Source organism: Bos taurus, chromosome 6 (genome assembly GCF_002263795.3).
Source record: "Bos taurus isolate L1 Dominette 01449 registration number 42190680 breed Hereford chromosome 6, ARS-UCD2.0, whole genome shotgun sequence".
NCBI lineage: Eukaryota > Metazoa > Chordata > Mammalia > Artiodactyla > Bovidae > Bos > Bos taurus.
The window spans coordinates 42,261,325-42,279,212 of record NC_037333.1 but is presented as its reverse complement, the minus strand read 5'-3'; the positions used below and the strand labels follow the sequence as shown (position 1 = coordinate 42,279,212).

The following is a 17,888-nucleotide window of genomic DNA, read 5'->3' as shown; positions in this document are numbered from 1 at the left end:
TTCCATGGACTGTATAGCTCATGGGGTCACAAAGAGTCGGACATGACTGAGTGACTTTCACTACATTATGTTCACAAATATTTCCTTTTGGTTCTCTCTCAATGATACCTCTTTCTGGTTTTTTCTCCATTTTTTCCCCTCTACCTAAATTCAGGCCTTTGATACCATCTTCCTCATCTATTGCAATAGCCGAATAACTGTTCCTTTGCTTCCACGTCTTCTTCCTTCAGCTCCTCCTCCACTCTGATGTCAAAACTCTTCTAGTATATGGACTTGACTGTAGCACTTCCTGTGCTTAATATTTTGTGGGTCCCAAGAACCAGAGCACAAGATCATGACACCAACTCCCTAGCTTGGAGCCTTATATGCATCATGACAAGGCCCTACCTACCTCTCTGGCTTGAGGTCCTACCATTTACCCTGTCTTCAGAAAACATAGCCGATGGCAGAATTTCTCGAATTATCAGCAACCATCCACAACACAACCACACAGAGCATTTATTTTTAAAAAACATAAATTCCTGGGCCCCATCTATAAATATCACTATTAAATAATCTGGTATAGGCCCCCAAATCTTGAAACAAGAACTCCAGGTGATGCTGGTACATTCTAAAGCATTAGCATTTTGTTTCTTCTGCTTTCGAGTTGTCACATGCTGTCATAGTCACGTGTTTGCCTCTACTTCACTAGAATCTTGGATTCAGATGATCGTTCTACTGACCTTTTAAACCTCCAGACTCTAGTACCCACAGTAAATAAATATCTAGGAAGAACTATGCAGTCGTAATTCAAATAAATATTCATTCAGTTTACTTTAATTACTAATTCATCCCCAGGAACCCTCCAAGTACAACCTGGAGATAGACCTCTTTGGGATCTTCTTGCCTAATTTCTCTACAACCAAGAGAAAAATCATCATCTAAGTCAGTCATATTGTAGGCTTAGTATAGTTGTAGCTGATCTTTCTTTGAGCCACACAGCATGTACTAGCATGCCCCTAGAGGATGTCTGGCCCAGCTGTATAGTTTCTATGTGGAGAACTCTTCTGTTTCCCCTTCATCTAATCAGTTGAGCCACAAGAGTGTATTGTGTGCCTATATTCGACAGGCTCTTGCCACCACAAAGAATCAGAGGATTGGTCGGGGGGGGGTGGGGGGAGTGGGCGGGGAGATCTATATACTAGTTACAAATTTTCTATGCAGTAAACATGGTTTATATGTACATTGTAAATTTAGCCAACTAATTTGTTGAAATAATTCCAATGAATTGGAACTGCTAGGGCTAAGAATATCCAAAATTTATAGTTTGGGTCCAAACCAGATTTTCCCCTATTACATAAGTAGGACTTCATAAATCTTGTTCCCTAGTGTTTAAGTGGGTATATTTCCTAAAACTGTACAAATGTTAGATTTTTAATCTTTGGTAATATGATATTACAAAGAAATTGCTTTTCTTCTTTTATTGTTCAGCTCAGTCATTTTTATATATGCTTAACCCTTACGAGTCACTTGTATTATTTCATGTCTTCTGTTGTGTTTTGTTTTGTTTTTTTTATTCCCCTTGGTATAACAATGTCTTTGTTACTAGTTTCTAAGAATTCATTTATGGCTAAGGATGTTAACTGTTTGTCATGCAATGCAAATGAAATACTGTATTTTATTGTCAGTAATTTACTATAGTGTTTTGTATTTTGCTTGTATATTTTTTTTATTTAAAATTTATTTATTGAATTGGAGGCTAGTTACTTTACAATATTGTATTGGTTTTGCCATACATCAACATGAATCCACCATGGGTGTACACGTGTTCCGCATCCTGAACCCCCCTCCCACCTCCCTCCCTGCTTGTATATTAAAATATAATCATGTTGTGTTTTGTTTTTTTTTTTTAAAGAATGAGAGGATACAGCACCTCCCTCCCCATGTCTTGCTCTTCACACAAACACAATAGACAGTGACCAAAGGCCCTTTGTAATATTTCACTCTGTGAAAGAGCCTTAGTCTCTTATGCTCTGGTGCAGAATGGCTGCTGTGCATTCCTAACCAGAGCCTGCCACCCAAACCTGGATAATAATTTGTAAGATATATGAAGGAATGGACCATCAAGAGAAAATGTTGCTCTTTCAAAGATCCCCCAGTATGCATCTGTATGATGGACTACAATAACTCCAAAGGAAGATTATTGTCTTTAGAGTAAATAATGCACTTTTTTCCCCAAGTCTCAAAGCCTGCATTTAAATGATTATTCATGGGTGTTATGGGAGTCTTTAAGCCTTAGGTTGGCAATGCCCAACATAAAAATGGGTCATGTTTCAAAAAACATCTTTATGAGTCACCTGCCCAGAAACTCACCATTGCTTCCTACATTATGTTCCAAATTCCCAGGTCAACCCCCAAAATCTATTTATCTCATTACACACCTGAAGGGCATTCAGTGACACCAATCCCTATTTACAACATCATTCCTTTGCGAACATGTCCTCTAAAGTCCCAGTCAAGCGACATGTAAATACATTTCTCTCTGCATGCAGACATGCATGGGGAAAGATGAAAGGATGAAAATGAGAAGCAAATGAGATCAGATATTTCCAGAAAACAGAATCCTGTTAATCTTACACAAACATTCATGAAATGCCTTTCTCCACATGGTTACTGCTCATTAGGGACAAAGAATTATAGCCTCCACTTTCAAGAGAGAGCTTTTCAGAATCTGAAGTAACTCCCACCCACTCCTTGCTACATTGAAACATAAACAGGGTTATAAGAGAATCTGACATTGAATATGAAACCATCCAAACTCTTGCCTATATTTTCAATTTTTCCCCTAACTCCATTAAGTACCTATTATGATTAGTATACATTTTAAACTGGTGCATCATAGGAAATAGTCTCCTATTTTGAATCAACTTAAAGCCAAATATATCAACATTTACTGTTTCAAAATATAAAATAGACTCTTTTTGATTAAAAAAAGGAGAAGAAAATCTAGCTTGGTTTTTTTTCTATTATTAAAATGTAAAGGATTTTAAAAATCTCATTTATTTTGTCAATTGGTTCTGCTTAGCACTCTTCAGCCCAGTCCACTCTCAATTATCCATGCTAAGGAAGGAGGATCAGTGGCCTGGATAATCTAAAACAGCAGACAATTTTAAAAGCCCTTGCACTTGGCCTAGGCATACTTTACAATCAAACTCTGATTATCCACACTAATGAAAGGAAGAGCAGGCACCTTGAGAAAGATCCAAAGCCAATACAGATCTGCTCAAAACAACCAAACAAAACAAAACACAGATCTGCTCAGCTCAAGGCAGCATCCCACACAGCAAAGGAGAAGGTAAATAACAGGGCTGCAACTGCTCCCTTGCCATCTGAAACACCAGCACTCAGTGTAACAGCCATGTTAATATCGTATCAGTCCATATCAATATTTCTCATGATATTGCATGCATGCTAAGTTGCTTCAGTCATGTCTGACTTTTTGCGACCCTTTGGACTGTTGCCCACCAGGCTCTTCTGTCCATGGGATCCTCCAGGCAAGAATACTGGAGTGGGTTGTCATGTTCCCCTCCAGGGGATCTTCCCCACCCAGGGATGGAACCCGCATCTCCTGCAGCTTCTGCATTGCAGGTGGCTTCTTTACAGCTGAGCCACTGGAGAAGCCCCTCTCATGATATTAAAAATTCTTAAAAGCATGGAGTTATGTCCAAATGCTCAGGGAAAAAGACATTATCCATGTCGTTCCAAAGAATTAATACAATAGATTGTTATAGGTACTAAAAACTTCTTTGGGAGGCTTCCTTTGCCATATGCCATTCCCAGCTCCTTACTGTCTCTACCAAGCTCCCATAATATACTCAGATGAGTAGCATAAAGGATGAAGGCGAAAGAGGCAGTATGCTGCAGTAGGAAAGGAGACCCAGGCTGGAAGTTAAGAAGCCTGGATCTTTGTCCTCTGTTGGTCTCTGCACATGCCAGAAGTCAGGTATGCATTCAAGCAGAGGGAACAGTGCGTGCAACAGTACGTGAAGGTCATGGCACATTTAAAGAATTACTTGTGCTTCATTTTGGTCAAAGAATAAGATACAAATGAAAAGGAAACAAGAGATGAAACTGGGGATGTAGTCAGAGGTAAAATTACAAACAGTTTTGGTTTTTTTTAATGCCATGCACGGATTCAGAAATAGTTCTATAGAAGGCAAGAAGACAATTAAATAATTGTTAAATTTTATTGAACACATGCAGTTTGCCCAGTGCAAATGTAAACAGCTGATGTTCATAAACATATTTACAACAACCAAGACAGATATCCCTACTATTCCCATTTTACACATGAGGAAATGAGGTACAAAGCTTAGTTGTCTCCAAAGATCACACAACTGGTAAGAGGTGAAGTTAGAGTCCAAACTTGGTCTGTTTGATTTCAGAGCTCACGCTATCTCTCAAGAAATGGAGGGATTCCCCTGGAGGTCCAGTGGTTAAGACTCTACACTTCCAATGCAGGGGGCTCAGGTTTGATCCCTGGTTGGGGAATTAAGATCCTATATGCTTCACAGGGCAACCAAAAAGTAAAAACTAAAAACTGAGGACCACTTAGCTTCTCTTACAAAAAAAAAAAAAAAAAATCATTAAAAAAAAAAGAAATGGAATGAAGTGGTCAGAATTTTAAAAGACCATGCTAGAAGCAGGGTGTTAGAGAGATTGGAGGAAAGTGGAGGGAGGCAAGAAGAATTTAAGACAAAAGATGGTGAGTTCTGGAACTAAAAGAAAGGAAGCAGTAAAGGGGAAGACGGGTGTAACCAGGGGGTTTAAAAGAGATAGAACAACAAAAAAAATAAATAAAGAAGGGTAAGAGGCACAGTCTAGCATGAGTCCCATGTTTCTGTCTCAGACACTATGTGATGACCCAATAATTCTTGAAGAATCACTTAAGCTTTGCACCAGTGAACTTACCTGGAAAGCAACCCCTGCCAGATGGGCAGGCCCAAGAAAGAACAGTCTTTTTTTCAGTATGATGCTGGCACACATTTATCCAAATAAACAAATGTCCCAGCTTAACTGATGAATTTGGTGGTGACAAATTAATTTATGTACAGATATGTAGGACACGATACAGAACTCTACTCCAAACAGGAGATGTAGCATATTTACTGAGATACAGCAAATTTTCTCTTAGCTTCAAAGACGCATATTGACTCACATTTGTTTTGTTTTCTTTTTTTGTTTCTTTTTATTTTTAATTAGGGGATAATTACAATATTGTGATGGTTTCTGCAATACAAGCAGCTCATGCAGTTCAACAGCAGAAAAACAAACAACCCAATCAAAAAGTGGGCAGAAGACCTAAATAGACATTCCTCCAAAGAAGACATGCAGATGGCTCATAAACACATGAAAAGATGTTCAACATCACTCATTATTAGAGAAATGCACATCAAAACCACAATGAGGTATCATCTCACACCAGTCAGATTGGCCACCATCAAAAAGTATACAAACAGTAAATGCTGAAGAAGGTGTGGAGAAAAGGTTACCCTCTGGCACTGTTGGTGGGAATGCAAATTGATATAGCCACTGTGGAGAACAATATGGAGATTCCTGAAAAAATTAGGAATAAAACTACAATATGATCCGGCAAACCCACTATTGGGTATATACCCTGAGGAAACCATAATTGAAAAAGATATACATATCACATTTGCTTTATATGCAACATTCATGTGTATAGAAGGAGAGGAGAGAAAAAGAGGCAAATGTGTTATACTCTATCAGGATATTTTTAAGTATCTTACAGAAACCAAAACCATGTATAGAACGTTCCTATTAGGATGAACAAAAGTAGATGAGTATATGAAAATCTGTGAATGTAAACAAAGAGATTGAAGTACGTACTCAAAATTTGAAGACACTTCTCTGGCTGATTTTTTATTTGTTTGCTTGTTTGTATATTTTAAATACTCTACAATTATTTTGTAGTAATTCCATCATAAAGATAAAAATGCTTTTTCCTAAACATATGTGATAAGCATTCATTCGGTATCAAGAACTTTGCTGATAGAAAAGAATACATAAGTAGGCAGACTGTTATCAGCAAATACCTGACATGTACCAACAGCAATGGCAGAGGATACCTTTCATCACTGCCCATGAAGCCAACTTGTTACCAGGAAACTTGGTACATGGAGAATGTGTGTCCAGAATCAAGGGATGTAAGAAAAAATGAAAAGTACAAATGGCTTAGAGCAGCTGACCCCAGAGGCGGGCACTCTTCTTGGGCATAGCACCCATCCTCCACTATGGCTTTCCTCACCTCTCTCAATATTTCACTTTCTCTCATTGTCTGAAATGCCATCAATTCCATGTTATCTCATCCTCTTCCTAAAAAGCATAAGACTAGAAAATTTCCAGAGCCTGGATGTGTTAGTGATAGAGAGGAGGAGGAGAAGGGTAAGAAGAAGATGGGGGAATTCATTTGCTAAACTTTGAATAACGCTGTATGGTTTATAGGACACTTTTGTTCTATAAATGCATGTTAATAAGGACTTCCAGTTTAAGATGGGGAGTGGAATGGACATATTTAATTCCTCTCCCTCTCACAACCCCACTGAAATGGCAACCAATTAAAAAAAAAAATCCATGACATAACTGAAAACCAAAAAAGCCCCTAAAGAATGCCACATTGACTAAAGAATGTGTGGAAAACAAAGTAACTAGAATGGAATTGTCTGAGAAACTAAAGCAAAGGATTACAACACACACAGACACACACACACACACAGACACACACACACGACGGCTGGTAAGGATTAAGAGGGGTTGCCCTAGAGAATCTACGGGTCAGCCACTGCAGAGAGCAGAACAGACTCAGAGCAATCATCAGAGTAATTAACTAAAGGATTACCTAACATGCTGCCGGCCTGACTGGTTCCTCACCCACCCTTCAAACAGAGCAGTTGGTACTGCCTTCCCCCCACCTCGAAGTTACAAGATATGCTTAATAAAAGTGAGATATGTGACAGGAAAAGATTGCTATCAAGGGTACTGAGACAGTCCAGAAAGGCAGAATAAACTCTAGAACTAAATATGAACTTGAAGGGTAGTACAGATGGGAAACAAAAGTCAAAAGTGAACAATCAGGCAGAGAAAGATGAATATGGTATGATCTCACAGTGGAATCTAAGGAAACAGAAAAAAACAAACTCATAGAGGAAAAATAATCAGATTCATATCCTCCAGAGATGGGGGGTGAGGGAAAGAGAAATTGGATTAAAGTGGTCAGAAGGTACAAACTTTTGGTTATAAGATAAATTAGTACTGAGAAGGTAATGTACAACATGATGACTAGAGTAAACTTTGTTGTATGCCATATTTGAAAATTGCTAAGAGAGTAGATCCTAGAAATTTGCATCAAAACTTTTAAGCTTTTTTTTCTTATTGTGGTAATCAGTTGACAATATATGTAAGTCAAGTCATTAAGCTGTACCCTTTAAACTTATACAGTGCTGTATGACAATTATACCTGAGTTAAACTGATAAAAAAGAAAGACTTGATAAAAACACTTTTAAAAGGCAAACAAAAACATTCTTTTTTAAAGTCCTCATTATCTGGCCATTATTGAGATCTAAACGTTGGCTTCCTTCCCTCACACACATAGTCCTTTATAACTAGACTGACCGTTAATGGGTCCCACTCACTTACACAGAATCCTGCTTCTTACAGGGTCAGGACTGTTTCAGTTGAACAAAACCACTTAACTTCAAAGGAAGCCTAACTCAGTTACTCCTATCAATGTATTCTTTCATTCAAAATCATAAATGGGTATTCCAGGATCACCAACCACTTGACAAAGACAAATAGCATGAAAGATGAGGACCCAAATAAACAAATAACCCAAAGATTTCAAAATGATACAAAAAAGGGGAAAAAAGACAATTTTTAAACTAGCATTCTTAAAAAGATTTAAAGAATGATTACATCCAAAAAATAAAACATGACTTCCTGGAAATTAGACAATCAAAGAGTAAGAATGTGTTCCTAAAATTTAAAAATATGATTGCTGTAATTAAATACTTCATAGAGACGTTGAAAGATAGAATGTACAAATCTAATGCCCAAATTAGTAATCTGAAAGAAAAAGTTGGGGAAATCAACCCAGATTCAGAGAAGCACACAATGTAAGAAAAAGGTCTCCAAATCTTACCCAATGAAATTTAATTTAAAAAGAGAGAGAGAAATGAGCATATGGGATTTTGCAGGTGAAAAATCTGAGGCTTGGAGAAATTAAGAGAATTAACTCTCCAGTAGTTCACAAATAGTCTGATATGGTCTTCATATGTCCCACTCATACACCTAAAGCTAAAATTCAATCAATACATGAAATTGTGGCCTCAGTGGTTGATTACAGCTGGTACCCACTCTGACTAGTTAAGTGAGTGCCAGGCTAGTCAAGTCAGTTGTTGACAGCTGGCCTTTACTCTTAATGGTCAATGAAGATGCTACCAGTAGTCTGTCCCATACCAGTGGCTGATGGTTGGAATTTCCTCTCAGTAGTCAATGTAGGTGCAAGTCCAGTTTATGCCAATTTTTTGTAAAAAACTGTAAGTTAGCATCTGATTGGTCAGTGTATCAGCTGATGAATACCTGAACACCATCCCGGCCAAAGCCCATACTCGTTTGATGATACCTACATAATTTCATGGTACAATCAAAAATGGGGGCAACTACTGAGTTTTTGTGGATCTCAAATTTTAAACTGGGGGAAAAAATAAGCGTGGTTTCTCTCACCTCAACTTCAAGGTATGAGAAATTTCATGGATAAATTCTTACCTCTCCTCCTCCTTTTTATAAATGTCCATGCTTTTAAGTCTGCTTCCACTCCCTTCTTAGATGGGTTCATACCAAGGGAAGACCAGTTTGGTGAACATTGTACCAGAAGACTACCAAGGGTAGCCAAAAGATCAAATCCCCAGCTGAAATGTTTGCGCCAAGGAGTTTAGTAGAAATTAGGAAGCCAGATACACAGCCAAAACTGGTTGAGTGGAGGAAGCAAACAGGAAGTGGTCTAAAGAAATATGGGGCCTCTGCTGACATCTACAGCAGGTAGAAAAAATGGGCATCTAGCTCAGTTTGTATAGTTGAACTCAGTTTTTAAAAGGTACAGAGAAGAAACAGCCTGGATAGAATCACTATAGGCCCTCCCTGGTGGCCCAGTGTTTAAGAATTCCAGGAAACATGGGTTTGATTCCTGCCCCGGGAAGATCCCACAGGCCTGGGAACAACTAAGCTGGTGCATCGAAACTACTGAGCCCCGACTCCAAAGCCCGAGAGCTGCAACTGCTGAGTCCGTGTGTTGCTTGTGCCGTAGAGCCCGTGCTCTGCAACAAGAGAAGTCACCGCAATGAAAAGGCCACGCACTGCAAACTAGAGAGTAGCCCCCGCTCAGCTCACTGTAACTAGAGAAAGCCTGCTCACAGCAGTGAGACCCAGAGCAGCCAAAAATTGATTAATTGAAAAAAAAAAAAATCACTTAAAACTGGACCTAAAACCAAAGAATTTGTTCATTCTCCCACTTTTGTAAGCACAAAAGAACCCCAAGTTTCTCAACTACAGGAGTTCACCTTTGATACACCAAGGCAAATAGAAGGCCAAATTTTGAGGCCAGCCTCAATATCTGCCAACATAAAGTCAAAGTCCAAGTTAAATCACAGTCCAAACATTACACTGATATCCAGGGCATCATGGAGGGTTGGTAATCATATTCATAAAACTGAGGGCTTCACCTCCTTATAAACCACAAACTTGGATTCCACCAGGACACCTTAGTGGAGTAGTTTTAGACTTTACTCAGGACCCATAGGATTTTTGCAGAGTACATTCACCCCTTTAGAGCCTTCCCTGAAATTACTGGGAGTTACAAGCTCATAAGAGCTGTAGAATCAGGTCTTAAAAGTTACTTTCATAGACCCTCGTGGCTTACCTAGGAAGTAAACAATGGCACTGAGCTATCTGCTGTTTTGTGCCTCATGTTCCCTGCAGCCAGAAACACAGGCAAAGAGTTTCATAAAGGGTTAAAAATCATGGGGGTTGTTTTGTGCTTTAAAATATTGCATGAGATTCACTTCTGTACAAATGATGATCATCTTCATTTTCTTCCCTGCCTCTTTGTCTAACAAATACATTTTTACAGGTTTTACAGTGTTCTTTACAACTCACCTAAAACACATAATTTTCCTCCTGCTTATATCACTTGTTAATTATTTATTTATTAGATTTATATGATGCTTTTCTCCAAAAAGCTCTAGGTACCATGAAGCCAACTCTGGTATAATAAACATTCAGTTCAGTTCAGTTCAGTCGCTCAGTCGTGTCCGACTCTTTGCAACCCCATGAATCGCAGCACGCCAGGCCTCCCTGTCCATCACCAACTCCCGGAGTTCACCCAGACTCACATCCATCAAGTCAGTGATGCCGTCCAGCCATCTCATCCTCTGCCGTCCCCTTCTTCTCCTGTTCCCAATCCCTCCCAGCATCCAAGTCTTTTCCAATGAGTCAACTCTTCACATGAGGTGGCCAAAGTACTGGAGTTTTCAGCTTTAGCATCATTCCTTCCAAAGAAATCACAGGGCTTATCTCCTTCAGAATGGACTGGTTGGATCTCCTTACAGTCCAAGGGACTCTCAAGACTCTTCTCCAACACCACAGTTCAAAAGCATCAATTCTTTGGCGCTCAGCCTTCTTCACAGTCCAACTCTCACATCCATGCACGACCACAGGAAAAACCATAGCCTTGACTAGACGAACCTTTGTTGGCAAAGTAATGTCTCTGCTTTTGAATATGCTATCTAGGTTGGTCATAACTTTCCTTCCAAGGAGTAAGCGTCTTTTAATTTCATGGCTGCAGTCACCATCTGCAGTGATTTTGGAGCCCCAAAAAATAAAGTCTGACACTGTTTCCACTGTTTCCCCATCTATTTCCCATGAAGTGATGCGTCCAGATGCCATGATCTTTGTTTTCTGAATGTTGAGCTTTAAGCCAACTTTTTCACTCTCCACTTTCACTTTCATCAAGAGGCTTTTGAGTTCCTCTTCACTTTCTGCCATAAGGGTGGTGTCATCTGCATATCTGAGGTTATTGATATTTCTCCTGGCAATCTTGATTCCAGCTTTTGTTTCTTCCAGTCCAGCGTTTCTCATGATGTACTATGCATAGAAGTTAAATAAGCAGGGTAAGAATATACAGCCTTGATGTACTCCTTTTCCTATTTGGAACCAGTCTGTTGTTCCATGTTGTTAATGTTTAATAAACATTAAACTCTTCTTAAAAACCATAGCCAAGGAAGTGGCCAACATGAAGGTGAAAGAGACATGGAGAAGGACAGAAAGAAGGAAGAGCCATAGGTCTGGTGAAATACACAAGCAAACAGTACGTTAGGAAGCCCAGTGACTGAAAGGCCTATTTTGCCCTTTCTGGTTACTCTACTTACAAAGACCCTGACATTGACTTTCATTCCAAGTAACAGACAAAATATCACTATTTCTGTGTAGGGGTGGGCATGGATCTGTAGAGGATGGCGGGGGCCATGGAGTATGATAGCTATCTCTCCAGACTCAGGAGAGGGTGTCTGAAAACAAAGATACCTACACAGACAATGTGCTTTGAAAATCAATATAAAAAGACACATTATGATGTTTTAGAATAAATAACCAAGCTAGATTTTTTTTTTTTTACAGTTGCTGCTCAGTCCTCAGTTCTGCTAAATGTCCATGACTTCCAAAAACTGTGAACTTTCAGAGGCTAGGGAAGCTCAAAAGTTCAAAGATTATCAAAATTAGAAAGTGACAAGGTGACTTCAGCTTTTAAATTCCAGGCCACATTGATCTAACAAAGCTATGTGTTGACATCCTGCACGTGTTATCCCTACAGTGGTGGAAGGGGTAGCTAAACAGTAACTCTCCCAGTAACTGGACAAGAATGAGCAAGAACAGAGTGTATTCTTATTTAGGGTCCAAAGAAGAAAGGACCATTCCCAGTAAATGGAGCAGATGACGTAGTAGGACAGAATCAAACGAGGAGAAAGAATAACATTCATCATCATTACTAGTAGTAATAGTATAGTAGTGCTATTTTTATTTAGTGGATACTATGCACCAGGCATTCTTGTGCTCCAATCATATATGCAGACCTCTTTAATTCTCAGAACAAAGCTACAGGGTGGGTATGACCATTTTCTTAATTTTACAAATAAGGAACCTGAGACTTAAATTATTTGTCCAAAGTCACTCAGCTAGCAAGTGCTCAAGCTAGGACTCAAACCCAGCATAAAACAATAGGTAAGAAAAGAAAGTCAGTCAGACAGTTCAGTCACTCAGTCCAGTCACTCAGTCATGCCCGACTCTTTGCAACCCCATGAATCGCAGCACGCCAGGCCTCCCAGTCCATCACCAACTCCCGGAGTTTACTCAAACTCATGTCCATTGAGTCAGTGATGCCAGCCAGTCATCTCATCCTCTGTCGTCCCCTTCTCCTCCTGCCCTCAATCTTCCCCAGCATCAGGGTCTTTTTCAAACGAGTCAGCTCTTTGCATCAGGTGGCCAAAGTATTGGAGTTTCAGCTTCAACATCAGTCCTTCCAATCAACACCCAGAACTGATCTCTTTTAGGATGGACTGGTTGGATCTCCTTGCAGTCCAAGGGACTCTCAAGACTCTTCTCCAACACCACAGTTCAAAAGCATCAATTCTTCGGCACTCAGCTTTCTTTATAGTCCAACTCTCACATCCATACATGACTACTGGAAAAACCATAGCCTTGACTAGATGGACCTTTGTTGACAAAGTAATATCTCTGCTTTTTAATATGCTATCTAGGTTGGTCATAACTTTCCTTCCAAGGAGTAAGTGTCTTTTAATTTCATGGCTGCAATCACCATCTGCAGTGATTTTGGAGCCCAGAAAAATAAAGTCAGCCACTGTTTCCACTGTTTCCCCATCTATTTGCCATGAGGTGATGGGTCTGGATGCCATGATCTTAGTTTTCTGAACATTGAGCTTTAAGCCAACTTTTGCACTCTCCTCTTTCACTTTCATCAAGAGGCTCTTTAGTTCTTTCTCACTCTCTGCCATACGGGTGGTGTCATTGGCATATCTGAGGTTATTTTTTGTTGTTGTATTTTTATTTTATTTTTTTGAATAAATTATTCTTTTTTTATTTTATTTTTTAACTTTACAGGAGAATGGCATTGAAACATATATCTGAGGTTATTGATATTTCTCCCGGCAATCTTGATTCCAGCTTGTGCTTCTTCCAGCCCAGCGTTTCTCATGATGTACTCTGCATATAAGTTAAATAAGCAGGGTGACAATATACAGCCTTGACATACTCGTTTTCCTATTTGGAACCAGTCTGTTGTTCCATGTCCAGTTCTAACTGTTGCTTCCTGACCTGCATACAGGTTTCTCAGGAGGCAGGTCACCATTAACAGTATGAAAAGAAAAGAAAGCAGACATATAAAAGGCATCTGTGTATTGACAGAAAGAGAAGGGAAGATCAGTTTCCCTTTTGAAAGCTGTTATTAGACAGTGAACAGCATAATAGCGGGCTAGGGATCATAAATAAAGAGCTTACAGTAAGGCAGCAGCAAGCCAGGTGTAGACAGAAGAGGTCTGGCCATGCGGAAGCCCTGTGAAGAGAGAAGCTCAGAACGAAGCCGTATGCTTACCCCCGGCTCCTGAAAGAGCAGTATCTGGAGCTGGGAACTGAAACCCACTGTGCTGTCTTAGATAACTGATTGCACATTTCAGCCAAGTTTACTGTAGAGTTCTAAAGTGAGTCATTCTCAGTAATCCCTTTGTGACTGACCCCCATCTAAATGTAAGTACCATTCAGGGATCACTTGCTAATCATTCAGCATTTAACATAAATAATTGTATTTAAACCTCACAGCAACAATATAAGGCTGATGGTACCATCATTATCTCCATTTACATGAGAAGGCACAGAGAAGTTGAGTACTTGCCCAAAGTCACACAGAGTTAGGAAAAGGTAGAGACAGACCACAGGTCCAGGGAGTCTGTCTCCACAGCCTGATTTCCTAGTCTCCATGCTATGCTCCTTCTAGAACCTGATTCTGTTCACTTCATTCCAGCACTCTGCAACCCCCTCTCAGCTCTGTCCGACCTCTCTTCTGAGAAGGAAGCTAGCCAACGTGATAGCTCTCATTTTTACTCCTAGAGGGTCATCCCTGTCAAGTCACCCATGCTGACCAAGTGGAGATTATCTGGGAAAAGATGAAGACGGTACTAGAGAGAGAGAGAAAAGTGATGTGGGATCTTGCTTAACTGGACATTCCCAGACCTTTTGAGCACGCCTTGTATCAGAGCATGAAAGTATGAAAGTATTGGTTGCTCAGTCGTGTCCTACTCTTTGCGACCCCATGCACTGCAGCCCCGCCAGGCTCCTCTGTCCATGGGATTCTTCAGGCAAGAATAGTGGAGTCAGTTGCCATGCCCTCCTCCAGGGGATCTTCCCAACCCAGGGATCGAAGCCAGGTCTCCCACATTGCACGCTCATTCTTTACCATCTGAGCCAGCAGAGCATATGTGTATCAAAACACAGAGTCTCCATGGAAGATGGCTTCTACCTGGCAGTTCCATGGAGGCAAATGGAGACCAACTTCATTCTGGATCCTCTTTAACCTCTCACAGTTGCTTCTCTTTACTTCTCAGCCACTGAGGAAATGGGGGGCGCCTTGTGCTCAATAGAAATAGAACAGGGCACCTCTCCCAACTGAAAAACATCCCTTAATGATGTCTCTTGAAATCTTTGAAGGTACTTAGTCAATATTTTCCAACCAACAGGAGCAACTATTTTTAGGGAGGTTATGGCCAATGTGTTCAAGAAACAAATGATGAAAGCAACTCGTTCAATGTACACTGATGTCTCAGATAAGCTGACACTGACCAAAAATACAACTGTTGCTGGGTCTTCAGCCCGTCACCACCACTACCCTTGTGCCTAAGGAAAGGGACATGGGAAGCGAGCCTCTTCTATGGGAAAAGGGGTCGTTTCCTTTATACAATTATGGGTTCTTCCGTGCTATTCTGGGGCTTCCCAGGTGGCGCTAGTGGTAAGAACCCGCCTGCCAATGCAGGAGGCCTACGAGACGCAGGTTCGATTCCTGAGTCAGAAAGATCATCTGGAGGAGGACATAGCAACCCACTCCAGTATTCTTGCCTGGAGAGTCCCCATGGACAGAGGAGCCTGGCGGGCTAGAGTCCATGGGGTCGCACAGAATCGGACATGACTGAAGCAACTTAGCACGCAGGCACAGTGCTTTCCCTTCTTCTTCTTCTTCTTCTTCTTTTTTTTTTTTTTTTTTTTTTGCCTCCTTATCCCCACATTCTTCCGCAGACATACAGAATCTATGAGAAGGCATCCAGCCCAGCCCTAGAGAGGGCAAGGAGTTTCTCCTACCTTCCACTTGATAAGCTGAGGTGGCTGCCCCCCATCCAAATCCTGCAGGGAAAGCCATATGTTTCAGAGACAGCCGACCCGGACACTCGGGCAACGGAGAGGCACCTTTCAGGCAGAGTCCCGCAGTTGCGCAAACACTAAGTGAACTCTCATCCTGACTGAAGTCTCGGATCGTGAGCGAATATGCAAACAAGGGAGCCTGATTAAACGACTTTGCTTGAATGGCCACAGCCTTGATAGGAAGCCAAATCACTGTGTTAAGGGGGAGTGTCTATAGTTTCTTCTCTGGACACTCCCTGATTCTTAACAGAGTTGGGCCAGCCTGGGCACAGACCTAGTCCCTGCTTTGGCAGGGTACCCGTCCTTCTAATCTTTTCCCTTTTAATGAAATATATGGACATTGCTTTTAAAAGTCACGTAAACCCTTGTGGCTCAGCTGGTAAAGAATCTGCCTGCAATGCAAGAGACCTGGGTTTGATCCCTGGGTTGGGAAGATCCCCTGGAGAAGGGAAAGGCTACCCACTCCAGTATTCTGGCCTAGAGAATTCCATCGACTGCATAGTCCATGGGGTCACAAAGAGTTAGACATGACTGACCGACTTTCACTTTCACTTTGGGCTTCCCTGGTGGCTCAGTAGATAAAGCGTCTGCCCGCAATGCGGGAGACCCAAGTTCTATCCCCGAGTACAGAAGATGCCCTGGCGAAGGAAATGGCAACCCATTCCAGTACTCATGCCTGGGAAATTCCATAGACGGAAGAGCCTGGTAGGCTACAGTCCTTAAGGTCACAAAGAGTTAGACATGACTGAGTGACTTCACTTTCTTTCTTTAATCCTCCTAGAACTTTCCCTTGACCATTTCCTCACAATTCCTTATCCCCATGCCCTAGAGGTAACTATTCTTAGCTGTTTCTGCTGGTTTTTATTTTCATGCTGCTTCCCAGGTGGCGCTAGTGGTCAAGAACCTGCCTGCCAACGCTGGAGGCATAAGAAAGGCAAGTTCAATCCCTGGGTATGGATGATCCCCTGGAGGAAGCATGGCAGCCCACTCCAGTATTCTTGCCTGGAGAATCCCATGGATAGAGGAGCCTGGGATTCAGGCTACACGACTGAAGCCTGCTCAGCATAGGTATGTATGTCTAAGCAATAGGCTGATACTGGTGCTTCTTAATTTGTTTTTCCATTTTCCATAGTAACTATTGACTTCTGGATAGAAGGGTGGAAGATCCCAGCATGTGTGTGTTCTCTTTCTCTCCCCTTTCTGCATTCCCCCCAATGTGGTTAGATTACTATTTCTGTTTAAATAAATATTCACTATTTGCATGAATTTGACCAAGTATGGCTCAAAGTAAACCACGTAGCATACCACACTTATGTGAAACTTTTTATTTTCTCTACGTTCATCAACTGTCTGGTTTTAATATTTAACTGCCTGTATACTTGTCACTAAATTATCCCCAAACAGTCTGCCTGGGCTATGAATCTATGTTCAGACACTTCTGTTTTCCTGCTCCACACTGCATTGTTTATTTCTTAGGCAGCCACAGATGTACCTGGTCTGCAGCCTCCTTCATCAGCTCTAGGATTTCTCCCTCTTTGTTTCCTTTCCCTTTTTAGAGAAGCAAGCCCTTGAATAACTTTCTGATACAAAGGGCATGCTGCTGCTGCTGCTAAGTCACTTCAGTCGTGTCCAACTCTGTGTGACCCCATAAACAGCAGCCCTCCAGGCTCCTCTGTCTTTGGGATTCTCCAGGCAAGAATACTGGAATGGGTTGCCGTTTCCTTCTCCAACAAAGGGCATAAGAGGCATATTTTTTTGAAACCCCATAGTCGTACAATTATCTTTATTCTAATGTCACAGTTTGGCTACTCTGGAATTTTATGACACAGATAATTTTCACTCAGAATTTTGAAAGCATCGGTTTATGGTTTTCTAGCTTCTGGTGTGGCGATTGAGAAGTCTGATGACAAGCCAAGTCCTAATCTTTCATATGTCACCCATTTCGTGCCTCAGCTCACTCTCACTGCCCCCCGAGCTTCTGTTTCTGGAATTTCACAGTCGCCTGCCTCATGTGGAACTTCTCATCCACTGTGCCAGACACGGCTTGTGGGCCACAGTCATGAGGATGCTGACAATAGGGGAAGCTGGGTGAAGGGTACACAGGGACATTCTCTACCATCTATGCACCTTTCCTGTACATCTAAAATGGATCCAAAATTAAGTTGGGTTTTTTAATGCCTGGGGAGAGAGGAGTTAGGAAAAATCAAAGTGAGGAAAGTTATTTCTTCAGTTCAAGTATTAATCGCACAGTCATGTCTGACTCTTTGCAACCCCAAGGACTGTAGGCCTCCAGGCTCCTCTACCCATGGGATTCTCCAGGCAAGAATACTGGAGTGGGCTTGCCAGCTTCCTCAGGGAT

General features: G+C 41.2%; 1 protein-coding gene across 2 annotated transcripts in view; it reads right to left on the bottom strand.

Moving 5' to 3' along the window:
• GBA3 (glucosylceramidase beta 3) overlaps positions 1-15,612 on the bottom strand; it is a 131,908-nt gene extending 116,296 nt beyond the window's left edge. Inside the window, exon 1 of one of the 2 annotated variants that reach the window (XM_059887606.1) lies at positions 15,470-15,612. In XM_059887606.1, coding sequence (XP_059743589.1) covers positions 15,470-15,527 — 58 coding nt within the window. In that variant the 5' untranslated portion in view covers positions 15,528-15,612. 2 annotated transcript variants of the gene reach the window in all.
• Positions 15,613-17,888: the final 2,276 nt, after the last annotated feature.